This window comes from Physcomitrium patens, chromosome 7 (assembly GCF_059467195.1).
Source record: "Physcomitrium patens ecotype Gransden chromosome 7, ASM5946719v1, whole genome shotgun sequence".
NCBI lineage: Eukaryota > Viridiplantae > Streptophyta > Bryopsida > Funariales > Funariaceae > Physcomitrium > Physcomitrium patens.
In genome coordinates this window covers 13,800,852-13,816,055 of record NC_143416.1, presented here as the reverse complement: position 1 = coordinate 13,816,055, position 15,204 = coordinate 13,800,852, and the positions used below count along the sequence as shown (strand labels likewise).

General features: G+C 38.8%; 1 protein-coding gene across 1 annotated transcript; it reads left to right on the top strand.

Annotated features, from left to right (window-relative positions):
• The first annotated feature begins 5,737 nt into the window (after positions 1 to 5,737).
• Positions 5,738 to 13,712, top strand: LOC112284511 (kinesin-like protein KIN-12A). Its single transcript, XM_090252061.1, has 18 exons — positions 5,738 to 6,554; positions 6,748 to 6,891; positions 7,025 to 7,108; positions 7,269 to 7,394; positions 7,555 to 7,614; positions 7,729 to 7,782; positions 7,887 to 7,979; positions 8,162 to 8,257; positions 8,455 to 8,600; positions 8,819 to 8,968; positions 9,061 to 9,190; positions 9,352 to 9,953; positions 10,133 to 10,415; positions 10,672 to 10,770; positions 11,047 to 11,199; positions 11,395 to 11,897; positions 12,191 to 12,564; positions 12,888 to 13,712. Exons 1-18 carry the CDS (start codon positions 6,099 to 6,101, stop codon positions 12,953 to 12,955), a joined length of 3,621 nt encoding a protein of 1,206 aa, XP_090108187.1. The 5' UTR covers positions 5,738 to 6,098; the 3' UTR covers positions 12,956 to 13,712.
• The last annotated feature ends 1,492 nt before the right edge of the window (positions 13,713 to 15,204 follow it).

The window sequence follows — 15,204 nt, the reverse complement described above, 5'->3', positions numbered from 1 at the left end:
ACCCTAAACAATCTCCAATTTGCCAACTCCCAATACCTCTTTAAACTGTTGGCAAATATCCTCTATCCGTACAATCAGATTAATACAACCACGCATGCATTGAGCATACTCAACCTTCTAGACAACTCTGAATTTCAACCACAAAAGTATCTCCCATTCCATCAATAATCAAGAGTATCAGCCTTTTCTCTCTTCCGAAAAAATCTAGTTCACTAATATAATACTGACTTTCAGCAACTCCCCTCTCAGTTTCCCCAAAATCCTATATATAAAAAAAAAACCCCAATTCTCCATCTTTTTCCAAAAGCATGAAGCTAGCTCTCCGACCTAAAATCCCAATTTTTCGTCTTTTTCCGAAAGCATGAAGCTAGCTCTCCGACCTAAAACCTTGATTCTTGAAAAAAAAATCTATTTCTAAACCTACCCTTCCCTTTTATCTTGAGAAGATCCTATTCTTTCGCCTTGAACTCCCCGAATTAGAACAGCCGACCCCCCCGCTTTTTCCCTCCCATTTTTACCTTTAAGAGATCATTTTATCAAAAGGACGTTCTCGGTACGGCACAAAGAATGAAACAGCCTGAAACGAAATCGAAGCCCTGTAATTGGACTGCATTGAGTTGTCCAACCAAGTCAGGTCTCGTATTAGGTAAGACGCCCGTAATAGGACCTGGATTAGATGTCTTCTAAAATTGGATCCAATTAGCTCTCCAAACCAGGCTCACCCAACGTTGAATTGGTCCTTTTCCTTCCTGCTGACTCCCGTTACTGGAATCAAATGGAATATTTTGTTATTGGTGAGTATGCCCCAGCTGATTGTAATGGGGTGACTGAACCTGGCCTCTCAATATTTGCACTGGAATTGGCCGCTGCTTCTAACATCTAAGGTCATTAAATATTAATAAATCTTCTTCATTTATATTTTCATCATATAGACGTATTACAACACGACACCGCAGCCCTCAAGCCATTTATTGATAATTACTATTATCGATAACTTACAAATAAAAACTAATTTAAGAGCTTTCCTACTAGCTAATCCATATAAATAGTAAAACTTGTTATTAAGTCAACCTACACTTCCCATGATCTCCAACCAATGCCTTTTATAAAAAGGACCAATGATTGACATCCATTTGCGACAAGATCATAAAAAATCACCATAGATTTCAATCAATGCATAGGTTTTCAAATAATAATAACTTAATTAATTAAAATATTTGCTAAAAAAATTACTAACTTAAATATAATAATCTTTAGAATAGATTCTTTAGAAAATAACTTGATTTGTTGTTGTAAGAGTAATGATTGAAGAGTAGAATAATTCTCCATCTCCTTCCTTCACGATCACTTGTAGCTTCAAGAGTAGAGTAATTCTTCATCTTCTTTCACCATCACTTGTGGCTTCAAGAGTGGAATAACTTTCTATTATTTTTTACCATAGTTTGACTACAACTAACTTCATTTTTCCTAAAAACCTCTAATTTTTCATAATTAATAAATAAATAATACTATATCTTCTTGAAATACCAAAAATTATATAAAAAAATTTTGGTGCATTATTTTGGACTCGCACATGATTTTGAACAAGATTAGATAATGATATTTGATCCTTTATATACTCCTATGAGTCATATCAATGTAATAAAGTACGTAATGCGACATCTCCTAGATTATTGGAGCCAATTTCACTATCTACGGCATGTTGGGATCAAATAACTAGTGATTTTATTACTTGTTTGCTGCAGATGCCTCATAATCATACCACAATTTCCATCTTTATAGATCAATTCTTGAAACAAAATATTGGTAGAATCCAAAGAATTCAACTATCCACAAGTAAAAAATAACAAATTATGGCATACTATATAGATAATACATCATTTATCTTATGTAAAAAAGAAAAATTTACTTGTAATCTCATTTCTCTTATTGAAATATTTTTCTTAGATTTTTAATTTAATATAAATTAAAACAAATCAAGTAGCTATTAAAAAGGCTATGATAATTTATCACAATCTATATGAAAAAATTATCTAAAAATAATATGGGATGATCAAGATGAAATAAGTAAATTATAGTGCACCTTCTTTGGTTTGTCACTAAAATCTTAGGATATTGATAAGTTCCTAGAATCACATATTAAGAAGAAGCTCACCTACTAGTATATCAAACAAATTAATACAATTAGTAGATATATTGTAGTTAATAGTATATTACTATCTTCATTAGTTTTCTTCATATTGGCATAGGAAGACACAAAAAAAGACTAAATAAAATTAAGGCTTATTTGAGAATATATCTTACTATTGTTACTATAAAATAATCAAATTTAAGAATTGGATGGTTGTAATATCGTCAACTTAAATCTTAGGGTGATATTAATGTTATTCATCTTAATGATGCTATTTTAATATTATAGTCAAGATAATCATTAAGGCACTAGAACAAGATCAATCAAATCTTTAACTTATATTGAAATATAGAATTGGTTGCTATCAACCATATGTTAAAGAAAAATGGGAAATTAATTTAGATTATTTTACATTATCAACTTACCTAAGCCATTGTGGATCCATTGTATGGAATTAAATTACCTTTGCTTCAAAAAAGCTCTTCTATGAATTCACTTATATACTACCAAATAACATGAATGACCTCCTAAGTTGTAGCATGTGGCACTCTCTGACTATCACTTTGATAAGGCTTGGATTTTCTTAAATAAAGGCCTTACAATTAAATAATATTAATATAATGTCTATAGAGATGTATAGAATGGTAGTAATTTTATCACTATAAAGGAAGATGCAACCGAATTTGGCCTAGCCCTAAGTAAATAGGGATATAGAAGACCATATACAAGTAAATATATAATTCTTAAAGATTTATATTGAACTCAAGATAAATAAGTTATGTAGAAAGTGAGTGGATAGAGGTATATGATGTGGATAATGATCCTTTCTTATACACAATCTTTTATGTTAGTGCAGCTAATGCTTTAGCAATAAATAAAATATAATTTTGAATACTAATTGTAGAGCACATATATTACATTTACAAAAATACATAAAGTCTCACCTTAATTCTAATATAGAACATAATTGTATGGGATTCTACATCCACTATCAATAGAGTTATATACATTCTAATGCATGGTAAAATTCACTAGATACAAATTGTGCAAGTATTGTAAGGCCAACAAAAACATAACGTCCACTTCTTTTATGACACTTTAGACTAATTTTAGTAGGATCTAGAGAGATTTTGTTGGCTAAATAAAAGATTGTTATTATACTATTTTATACAATTAAAAAAAATTATTGCAATAAAAATATATAATATCAATTATAATAGAGTCTAAATGGGTAGGATTATTGTCAATCTTGTATAAACTCTAATGGCTTAATATTTGGCTCAACCATCAAACAAGGAAGGAAGTTGGCTTCTTCTAATTCATTTGGTATTGTATAGTTGCTATCATTGTCTAAAAAGAAAGAAAAAATACAAATATTGACCAAAGTTATTCTGTGTGCTTTGAAGAGAAATCCAAAATTATAATACATAAAGTCTTAGAGTGTCTTGTAGCTAACAAAGTATGAGTGTGGAAGCATAGTATTGTAAATAAATTTTTTAATCAATACATAGTGATATTATTCAAGTAAAAGACAAGGAGAGGAGGAAAAAATGTCTCTATTAGCTGGATTAGATTAAATCCAAGGAGTAGCAAGGGAAATTATTGTACAAATATTGTATCTCTATCTAATTGAAACAATATTAGAGGGAATCAAAGCAATCATGTATTCAACTTTATATAGAAACTAAGGGATTCTTGTCAACAAGATTCTACATTGCAATAGAAAAAAGAATTGCCTATGGTTGCTATTATGATAGATAATTATATAGAATATTTAGATAAAAGAAAAAATTACGGCCTTCAATAATTAGCATTGGCATCAAGAGCAAATTTTTAATATATTATGATTATATTTGATTGACTATGGAAGAAAAAAATAAGCATTGACAAAGACAAAGATAAAAAAAAAGACTCATAATCAAGCCCATTTAATACTAGAAGCTTTTTATCTCCAATGATATGAAAATGTGATAGACGCATTATGAGTTACAAGTACTCTTCAATAGACTTTGATATGCCTCAATTTGATAAACTAAGATTATAATAGGAATAAGGATCTTTTGTAGAAGCTAGTCTTAGTCAACATGCTTATATGTTTATTTATATGTGTAATAAAGTTTCACTTTACTTGCATCAAAAAATAAAATAAAATAAAACAAAATGTGATATAATTTTTACGACAACTAAATTAACTTGTAGTATATACTAAAATTTGAAAGATCTACCAATAACTTTATAAACCATTTAAACAATAGATATTATTTTTAAAATAATATAATATGTATATTAAAATTACAACTAAATAATCATCTTTTAAAATCTAATTAAAAATATTTTATATAAGTTCTATTATAATTATTTTTTATTGTAATAATATTATATTATAATTAGTATTATTTAAATTAAAAACATATTTTAATTCTATAGATACATAAAATTTTATGTTGTATTCTTTTAAAATTTATATTATAAAAATATTTAAGTTAAATATTTATTTTTTTAAAGATAATTAAAAATAATAATAATACCTATATATGTTAATTTTATTTTTTATAAATATATTTATTAAAAAATAAAATTATTAATTATTTCAATTTAAAAAATAATTAAACAAAGAATTATAAATTTACAAAGAATTATATATGTAATATAATTATTTTATTAAAATTAGATAAAATACATTTATATATGATTGTAATTTTTTAAGGTATACATTAAAGCGATTAAATAGCATAAACACTAGCTACAAGATAGATTAATTTTCTTGTCAAATAAAGCATACACTTTATTACAGCATGAATTTTATTTTCTCTCTTTAAAATACCCTCAAGAATAATTCATAGTTGCAAAGAAGCTTGGTATGTTCTATCCATATTAAGTAGATTGAAATATAATATTATATTTTAAAATTCTCTCAGCAAGTTTTGGATACTTCGTAACAAATTCTTGGCTTAGTTGCAAGAAATAGACCAGTCAAACATGCAGTTCAATATTTGGGATGCGGTGATAAGACACCTTGAAGAGACCACTACGAACTCGCCATCACGGCAATGGACTCTCTTCCAACCGCACGAAGCCCTTTCCCATAACCGCGTCCCGGGTGGGCGTCGTGGTGAGAGTAGTTGCGGAAGTGAGTTAAATGCAACGTCCGATTAGGGTTTGGGTGGGGAAGATATCGTCAGCAGTGCGGCAGAAACCTTCTTACGATTCCATCCTGCAAAACCACCGGAACAGTGGCTTTTCGCAGGTCGTTGATGACTGGATTCGCACTCGGAGACGAATGACGGACGTCTCTCGATTGCTTGCACAGAACGGAATGCCAGTGGACCGGGAGGGCGACGCCGACCTCCGAAATCCCGCGCATCGTCCAAACTAACAGTTCGATTATACTTTCAACACTTTAGTTTGAAATCTTTTCAATAAACCAGACAAAAACCATGAGGAAGGAGCGGTTACGAAATTTATACTCTTCTAAAAAGTGACCGCTCGACTCCGCTTAGGAATTGCGGCTGAATTTACTGTTGTTGTCGCTGTTCAAATTCGTACTAGTCGTTAGGCTGTGGCACTAAGATGATGTGCGTATTGAGATTATGAGGATGGATTAGTAGCATCGGAGCTCCTCAAATGCGGGTACACTGTTGAGGGCGGCGAATGTTGGGCCACCTGTTGGAAGCCTTGAGCGATGCTTGAGTTAGAAGTGTAGCAGATTGTCGAGTTCGCGAAAGGCGTTGTGGTAAATGTTTCGGACTTTGGTAGAAGCATTCGCGAGGGTGAGCATTGGCTTAGGTCTTGTGCGGAATGTGGTGAATGTGAGGTCATTCGTTTCGTAGGAGTTGGATCGGAGCTGAATAACGGCGAGGAGAATACTGTAGAGGGGTCCGATTGAGAGGCTTTGGGTTTAGCAGCTGTCTCCCTGGATTCTAGATCTTGAGAGAGGCGGTCGTGGTGGAGCGAATAGCAGAGGAAAATGAAGGGGAAAGGTGGAGGATCGCGAGTGCGAGAGACGTCGCATTATGAGAGAGAATCTGTTGGCTTCGGTGTGCGACAGAAGATCGTCCCCTCTGTGGAGACTCCGACGAAACGTAGGGGGCGCAACAATGGTGAAAATGTGGCTCCCGACGGCGCCACCAATGTAGACATGTCTGGAGTTAAGCCTTCCTGGACATCGAAAGGATCCAAAACTCCAGTGAAGGACGTTGCTATGGCCAGCCCTGCTCTGCTTCCCAGGTTTCCCAAACCGTCTCCTGTTCGTAATGTACTGCCCACGAACGAGGGTCAAGACGCAATCACACCGGTCATCGCAGGTGCTGCGCAAGAGCAGGTCAATGGTTCGAAGCGGAAACTCAATTGGGACCTTCCATCAGGAGCCGCAGATGGCGTTGCGAATCATCCATCAGTGGATCCGTCCGAATCTGGAGTAAAGGTAAGAATTTCAAGTAACGACCTGTCTGGTACATTAATTTGTGAGCTTTCTGTGGAGCTCTGGATCCTACAAAAACGAAACAATCTATGCTGCTCAGAAAGCTACGGACCTACAAGTAGCACTTCCTTATCTCGATTGCCGGTATTGCTGCACGGTTCCCTCTCACAGTATGTGGTTGACCGGCTTCTTGTAGGTGATCGTAAGAATGCGCCCCCTCAACAAAAAGGAGGCTGCTGAGGAGGCCACAAATGTCGTGCAAAAATTATCTGGTGACTCCCTGTCGCTTGGTGACCAGCAATTCACATTCGATTCTGTGGCAGGTGAAACTGAGTCTCAGGTTAGTCCTCTTGCTCTAAAATGTCATGTCGCCTGAAAGCAACCATTGAGTGGGATAACGTGTCGCTGAAATTCTCATGTGCGTATCTCATTTGGAAGTTGATGGTTTGATGCCATTGTAATGTCACTCTCAGGAAGCTGTTTTTGAAATGGTGGGTCGACCCATGGTGGAGAACTGCTTGGCTGGATTCAACAGTTCCATCTTTGCCTACGGCCAGGTACCGTGCTCAGCATGTTGTCACAACGTGGTCGTGTCTTGCCAAGTCTAAGTTGGTGATTGTTGACAGCCGCCGCCACCGAGTACGATCATTTGCAGAGTTATCCGTCCTTGGTTTGATGCGAGAACACTCACTCTCTCTTTTGTGTCATGCGAAACAGACAGGAAGCGGTAAAACGCATACCATGTGGGGTATCCTGCCTACTTCAGGGACGGATGCAAGTGTAACAGAGGAGCGTGGTATCACACCACGTGTGTTCGAACAGCTGTTTTCCCGCATCCAGCAGGTACATCGGCAGTGCAAGCATTACGTGTTTGTGATGCTTAGCTCACACAATGCGTGCAACGGAGCATGTTGAAGGCAATCTGGGTGTTGTTTGGGACAGTGAGGGTAGTGAACGTAGCCCAGTGGTACTCCGGCTTACAAGCGTTTCCGTTTCGATGCAGGAAGAGCGGAACAATGTGGAGAAGCAGCTGCGATATCAATGCCGCTGCTCGTTCCTTGAGGTAGTGGAGGTGGCGTGAAATTTGATGGCAGTAATGACTGTGCGGAGGAATGGGATGGGGGTGACAGAAGGAATGCATGTGTGCTGACGGATTACGGGGACTGTGGTGTGGCAGATATACAACGAACAAATTACAGATCTACTGGAGCCGACCCAAAAGAATCTCCTGGTTCGCTGTTGAACCAAGTGTTTGATGTGTTTGGTGAAGTTGGAATGTGGGATGGCATGCGTGCATGACGTTGGTCCGGAACTGATTACAGGGTGTGTGAACAGATCAGGGAAGACACGAAGACCGGTGTTTACGTGGAGGGGTTGACGGAAGAGTATGTGTCGAACATGGATGACGTGATAAGCCTTCTCGTTCGGGTATGTGGCGAAGTTTGCAGTAGAGGTTTGCGTTGTGGTGTGGGTTGGTGACACGGCTTAGGTGTTCCTCGTGCAAAGCCTGGGAGTGGCATGTATTGGAGGGAAAGCAGAATGATTGCGTGGGTGAATGTGGAGCGTAAGGGGATGAGATCGAGTGGGAATGTGGTGTGTTTTGAATGCAGGGCTCCGCGAATAGAAGAGTCGGGTCAACAGCGATGAACAACGAGAGTTCGCGGTCGCACAGCGTGTTTACTTTTGTGATCGAGTCTCGATCCAAGGTACTGAATTAGCAATGTTGATGCCGACGTGAACGTGGTGGAGTTTCCGTGGGTGTGGAAGGTGCTCGGATTTGCCTAGTGCTTGCGAAGTGATTGAAGTGAATGGGGTGTTGTGAGTTGAGGAATGTCCAAGTTAGGCATTGAGCTTCCTTGAAGCGTTCGAGAGTGATGATGAGGAGTGTTTGGGGTGTGGGCAGAGTGTTGCGGAGGGTGTGAGCAGTGTGAGAACAAGCAGAATGAACTTGGTAGATTTGGCGGGCTCGGAAAGACAAAAGCAGACAGGGGCTGCCGGAGATCGTTTGAAAGAGGCTGGCAACATCAACAAGTCGTTGTCTCAACTTGGGTGAGTGACATCCGGAACCCGAGGAGTTGATCCCCAGGCGTCCAAGGAGCCGCGTCTGGTTGGTGTTGTTGCAATGTGGTAAGTAGGAACGTGAGGTGACGGGCGGCACTGGTTGAGGGCGAAATGGGAACGGTGGAAGGTGGCATGACGTGGGGGTTGCAGTGGAGAGGAAGTGGCAGTATTGTGACGAAAGCGTGTTGTTTTGGTGGTGTGGGCAGGAACGTGATCAACATCTTGGCGGAAGTAGCACAAAGTGGGAAACATCGTCATATCCCGTACCGGAGTTCGAGGCTGACGTTCCTTCTTCAAGAATCACTGGGCGGCAATGCGAAGCTTGCGATGATATGTGCCATCTCTCCAGCCAGCAGGTAGGAGGGATCGTTTGTGCAGTTTGGGTACGTGATGTGGTTGATAAGTGAAGTGAAAGTTCTAACAAAGAGGTTGTGGATTGGTGGTACAGTTGTCGGACTGAGACGCTGAGTACACTGAGATTTGCTCAGAGAGCGAAAGCTATACAGAACAAAGCAGTAGTGAACGAAGAACTTGGTAACGATGTGAATCTGTTGCGTGAACAGATCCGTCAACTGAAGGTAGGGTTGAAGCAGAATGTGCATGCTTCAGAGTAAGGGTTGGAGGTTGATGCGTGTCAGTGAGTAGTGGAAACGGTGGGGGACGAGGGTTTCATGTGAAGCAGTTTGTGTGTGTGTTGCATTTGAGGGTGTAATGAATGGTTCTGGGTATGATGCTGCAGGATGAACTCATGAGGATGAAATGCAATAGTATTCAGACTGAAGGTTCTGCTGGAGGACTGTCTAGTGGATGGAATGCCCGTCGCAGCTACAACCTTCTGAGACTGAGCTTGGGACAGCCCATGACTATCGCTCCGAATGAAATAAAAGAAACTGACATGCCGCTCGAAGAGAAGATTGGTGAGGATGATAGCGTGGACGTAAGTGCTGATGGAAGTTCTGCATCGGATGTGGAGGCGAAGGAGCTTTCGATGAAGACTGAATTGAACACGGAAGAAACAGCAGATTGGAGTAGCAAGCTCGGATCAGTTGATGGATCCAGTGAAAAGGAAGAACCCATATCCGAATCATCTGCGCAGCCGGAATTGCAAGAACCGACTTCTAACCTTGTCGCGCCTACCATGAGTGTTTCTCCTAGGGTGAAGGAGGGGAAGAAAGAAGAGTTTGGGGTTGGCATCACTTTTGGATTGCCGAAATCCCCTCTTGGATTGCGTAGCAGCAAGGCGTTCTCATCTTCCACGGATCAGCTGGCTGCCAGTCTTAATCGTGGCGTTGAAATTCTTGAGAACCAGCGCCGACAGTCACTATCACGACAATCCAGAAGGTAAAGCATGGAACTTTGGTACTGGTGATCATAAACATGTTGTACATCTCCAAGAGAAGGTTCAGTACCGTCAAGGTGTCTCCACTTTGAGCAGTAATGTTTTTTCTTGATTCGGATGCAAGTTTCACCAGAAGCTAGTTTGTGTAGGACGAAAATAGGACTAACGGTTTCAATCACAGGTTTTCGGGAATGCGGTTTTCTTTTCAGAATGGTGAATCTCCAAGTTCACCGAAGCGCGAATCGCCTGTACGGATTAGGAATAACGGCCTTGGCAATTCAACTTCAGTTCCAGGAACTGGTGAATTTCCGTGTCCTTCTGAGCACGAAGATATGGTGGTCATGTCACATTCAATAATGTTGGGATCTCCTTCCCCGGGGGAGCTTTCTCCATTGCCTGAAATCACTCAGGAGGACTGGAAGATTGCGCCATATACTCCACCTCCTCAAACGCAACATGCTCAGGTATGTGAGAGCCCGAATTGGTAATCTTATTGCCCTACTTCTAAAATCTCCGTAATTACAAGGAACGGTACGGATATTGTCCACCTTGGAGATTGACTTTTTTTGTGACAGTTTTTGCTCAAGTATTTGTGCCATGGATCAATGTAAGTGTCCGATGGAATGATGATTGCTTATTTAGTTTGAAGCCACACTCAATTTCTAAGAGTTTGGCCTGACACTTAGCCCGTTTAAAATGTGTTGCTGTTTGTTTATGTAGAACACAGAGGCGCTTTTGGCAGGGGCTCTAAGAAGAGAAAAAATTGCTGAAGAGACTATTGCACAACAAGCTGCGGACTTGGAGCAACTCACTCGTCTGGTATGATTTTTAAACTTTGAAATCATTTTCAGCTAACATGTATGTGACGTTGATGTTTAATTTAAGCATGTTCAGCATTTAAATTGTGTTCAAAATTTTCAGTCTATCTGCGGCGCAATTCCCTAGGTTCTGTGCAGTGAACACGAGGTTGACTAAGGCTATCGAGAATCAAAAGTGTCCTGTAACCGCTACTTGTCTAAGGAATTAGGAAGTTGAAGAATCGGATCTCGGGGAAGGTATTTGATTCAGCCCCACAATCGCATGTGGGATGCGCAGGTGAGGCAATACAAGGTGGAGAGGGAGTGTAATGCCATCATACAGCAAAGCCGGGAGGAGAAAATTGCCCGAATGGAATCTTTAGTGGATGGTGTCCTTCCTAAAGAAGATTACTACACTGACGAATTGGCAGCTCTCCAGCTTGAGTACAAGGTACAAGATGTTAACACATCTCTGAATTCATTCTCAACAGCCTGTTGCCACCATTTACTGTGGCATCAGGAAGTGCACTGATGGTCAACATCAAGCTGATACATCCGCTTTTTTACGAGTCTAAGTCCCTCGAGCATTTCGAATCTTTCTTTGATTTGTTTCGCTGATACTTTTTGGTGTTATCCAAATTTTCAGATGTTACAAGAGAAGTTTATCCACCACCCGGAGCTGGCTGCAGCTAAAGCTGAACAAGATCTGCTTAGGCATGAGCTTCATCGTTGCAAAGTTTTATGTGACCTTGATGAGCGTGAAAATCTTCAACAAGACATTTTGCAGCTAAGGAACCAGGTGCATCATTATATTGAGCACGGAGCTCCTGGCTCTATGAAGCAACGTCATCCTTCTCTGACGTCAACGCATGGCGCTCGACTTTCTTATAGCCCAGTTAAGGCCATGTCTTTAACAGCTGTGCCTGAGACAATGCCTTCATGTGAATCTGCATTGTCCATGCACGTAGATGATCAACCTCCAGCGTCAATCGCGGAGGAACATGTTGCTGATATTTTGGAGCAAGAGCGGCGGAAATGGGACGAGAGAGAGATAGAACTGGTTACGATGGTTCAAGGACTAAGAGAAGAATGTGACCATCACATGATGTTGGCAGAGAAGAGGCGCAAGGAGCTTGAAGGCGAAAAGAGGTGGGTTGTGTTCTTTTTATGTACAGGCAGTGTCCACCTAGATCGGATACGTGCTTTGTACTCAGCTTGGAATGAGGGATGGGTTGAAGCTGGTTAAGACGCATCATGCGTGTTGGGTGTTCGCTTGGACTGGTTGCTGATGTTCTTCATCGGCGATGTACAACCGCAGTCTCGTGGCGTGTGAAAACGCCGTGTTGGCTTAATGTCTGAATTGCGTCGTGGTTTATGTTCTGTCTAATATGCCTGTAGTGTCATGTGTTTTCTTACATGAAAAGGTTTTCAATTCCGTGCAGGTGTACCCAGGAGATGCACGAAGCTCTTCAAATGGCTATAACAGGTCACGCTCGCATTTTGGATCAGTATGCTGAGCTACAGGAGAAGCATATTCTCCTTTTGGCTAACATCCGCAAGATTCGTGACAGTGTTGTTGAATATAAGAAGGAGGGGAAGAGTTCCGGATTGATCTGTGTTGAGGAACAATGGTTCAGTATTCAAGCCTCACAGATTGCATACTATAAAGTTGAGCAAGAGCGTTTGAAAGAGCACATTAGGGAACTGCAAGCTCAGCTTGATGACACTGCTGATGCTGTGCAAGCTGCTGGGGAGCTAGTTGTACGATTGAAGGAGTCAGAGCGAGCTGCAAACTTGGCTACGGAAATTGCGCCAGGTAACTTTCAGCTCTATCTACGCTTTGGTATTGCAAATTGACTTAAGTCGCGCTAACCACCTGGATCTGCACTGTGATGTTGGATCCTCCAAGGTTCATGTGATACTGTAAGCGATGATACGGAAATGCTTATTCATAATCAAGTGATACTGCAAAGATTGACCTCGTTCATAGATTCCAATTAACCCGGACAGTTGGACGTAAACCGTGTCAGTTGTGTTCGTTACTCGTGAAGCTATGGTGAACTTAATTGAACTAGCTTTAAGTCACGATAGGCAGGGGAGTTTCCGAACTCACTTCATTCTGTTTATGTTTGCTTTCAGAAATCAACTCCGATTATAACGCTTGTAGAAACCTTAATGGAGATGTCGAGTATCCAATTGCCGCATGACGATTTCGCCGAGCATGATTGCAGTTTCGGTGACGACTGCTGCCATAACAATGGCAGTCTTTCCAGTTGCTCAGGCTGCAAGTCATTTCGTGGTGGCTTGGGCGTTCTGGCCTATAATCACTACCACTGTATCAGGATTCTTCAACAACGTGCTTTATAAGAAGGCAGGCTGTAACTTCATTCTTTCTGTCCTTATTCCAATTCTTTACTCACATTGATCACTAAATGGACCCAGCCAGTACTTGCGAGGAAGAAACAGATTCTAACTTCAGGGAGCATATGTATCTCAAAGACGTCGCCTGGTGGGTAAAAGTCGAATACTCTATCCAAGACAACTATAAAAAGTAGACTGCAACCTTTTGCCGTGCTTTTCCTGTGACTTTCATTAAGTGTAATTGCTCTAGTTGAAGTTTGTATCATAGTCATTCCTTAGACAAGTTAGCGACTTGCTAGCACCTTGTATATAGTAAACAGACAGTAAACCATCTAATCCCATCTTCGGCAGCTATAGAGTAAGCACCACAACCTAGGAGCTATGCACTAGTGCATATATATATCCGATGCGATTTTGATGAGGGGAAACTCCCAGGATACGGTCGACCGTGCCAAGGAATCCAGACATAGCGATGGGCGCCCAGACAGCTTTTACAGGCACCTGCTCATTTCTAGCGAATGTATGCAGCACAAGCGCCTTGGGCAGACATAATGTTTTAGAAACTACACATACTCAGATGGGTTTTTTGCTCTCATATCCATATATTTCCTTGTTAAATCATGTGCATGTGATTTGTAGTGTAGTCGTGATATTTGCTCTACGGGAACCTTTGCCCTAATTCGGCGTTGTAGTTCTTTTGTAGTGCGATGGATGTGAGCAGTGTTCAAATATGGTTGTTTGTCAATCTCCAGTGCAACTCATCGTCTGTCTGTCCAATACTTTTTGATGGACTTTACAATTGCTCGAAGTTTTAGAGTGTCCGTAACATGACTCTCTCGGTTCTAGGTTCTTTGTGATTAACTCACATTCTAGTTACTTTCTATTTTATATGTATATCTTATTTGTCTATTTTCAACAACACAAATTGTATTTAAAAAAACAATTATGTCTTGATTTATGTCTTTGACAATTTTATGAAGAAGATACAAATTTCTACAGATATTGTTTCTTTTTTCATTGCAATCTAATTACTTCGAAGTGAGAAATAGATTTAAGTAATAAAGCAAATTCCTACATTATTATTTAGTCCAAATTAAAAGATTATTTAAAAAGTTTAAGATATTTATTTTGAATGAAGCACTAATAATAATGATACTTTTAAGGTTGTAGCTAAATTATTATATGATATGTGAAATAACAATAAGTTGCTTAGTAGAAAAGTATTTGTATTAGGTAGAACCTTTTGCCAAATATTGTCCAATTTTTATCTAAAAATAAGAATTCAAATTATTGATGTAAGCTTAAAGTTTACTTATTTATAACCATGTATACAAAAAATGCACTCCACAATTAATGTAATATTGGTTTAAGCTAATAACATTGGAGGAAATAAAACTAGAGACTTTGTACAATGTTAGTTTTATGTTGGGGAAAGAATAAAGGCTATTTATGTTGATGAAGGTAAAAACATAATTCATATTTTTAATAGAAATATTAAATAAAAAACCAATATATTTATAGTAATGTTGTTGACCATACAAACAATTAAGAATATATCATAAATTATGCAATTTTATCTACCACTAAGATATACAACAATAGATTGATTGTAATTTTTAAAAAACGTTTTTTTAGCAAAGAGGCAGAACTTCTTCATGCAAACTTGGTTTTAATTAATAATAATAAAAAAAAATTGTGCTATCCATCTAATTGAGTTTCTTGATAATATATTTTTTTTATATACATTGCCATTTCATAACCTAAAGCTAAAATTTTAAGCTCTTATAATGATGTCACAAAACTTGGCACCTAATTTGTGCAAAAAAAGAAAAAAAGGAAAAAGAAAACTTTATTCTACAAATCGATTTAGAACCTTAGAATATAAGTCTTTTCGAATTTTAGAAAATCGATTTAGAACTCAAAGGTTCTAAATTAATTTTTCAAAAAAAATAGAATATATATATATATATATATATACAAATATGTGTTATTTTAAATTGTTTTGAGCGCACACACACAAGGATGTGAACTCCGGAATTGTGAATATTCTAGAGTTTGGTTCCCAGCCAGAATTGTCACCTCCAGTTATCCACAT

Bases quoted from the DNA above. Each gene is read 5' to 3' on its own strand.
- LOC112284511 (XM_090252061.1), top strand. From the start codon at position 6,099: ATGAAGGGGAAAGGTGGAGGATCGCGAGTGCGAGAGACGTCGCATTAT. The intron at 7,783-7,886 runs GTTCGCTGTTGA...GTGTGTGAACAG, and splicing joins CGACCCAAAAGAATCTCCTG to ATCAGGGAAGACACGAAGAC. The intron at 11,200-11,394 runs GTACAAGATGTT...CCAAATTTTCAG, and splicing joins CTCTCCAGCTTGAGTACAAG to ATGTTACAAGAGAAGTTTAT.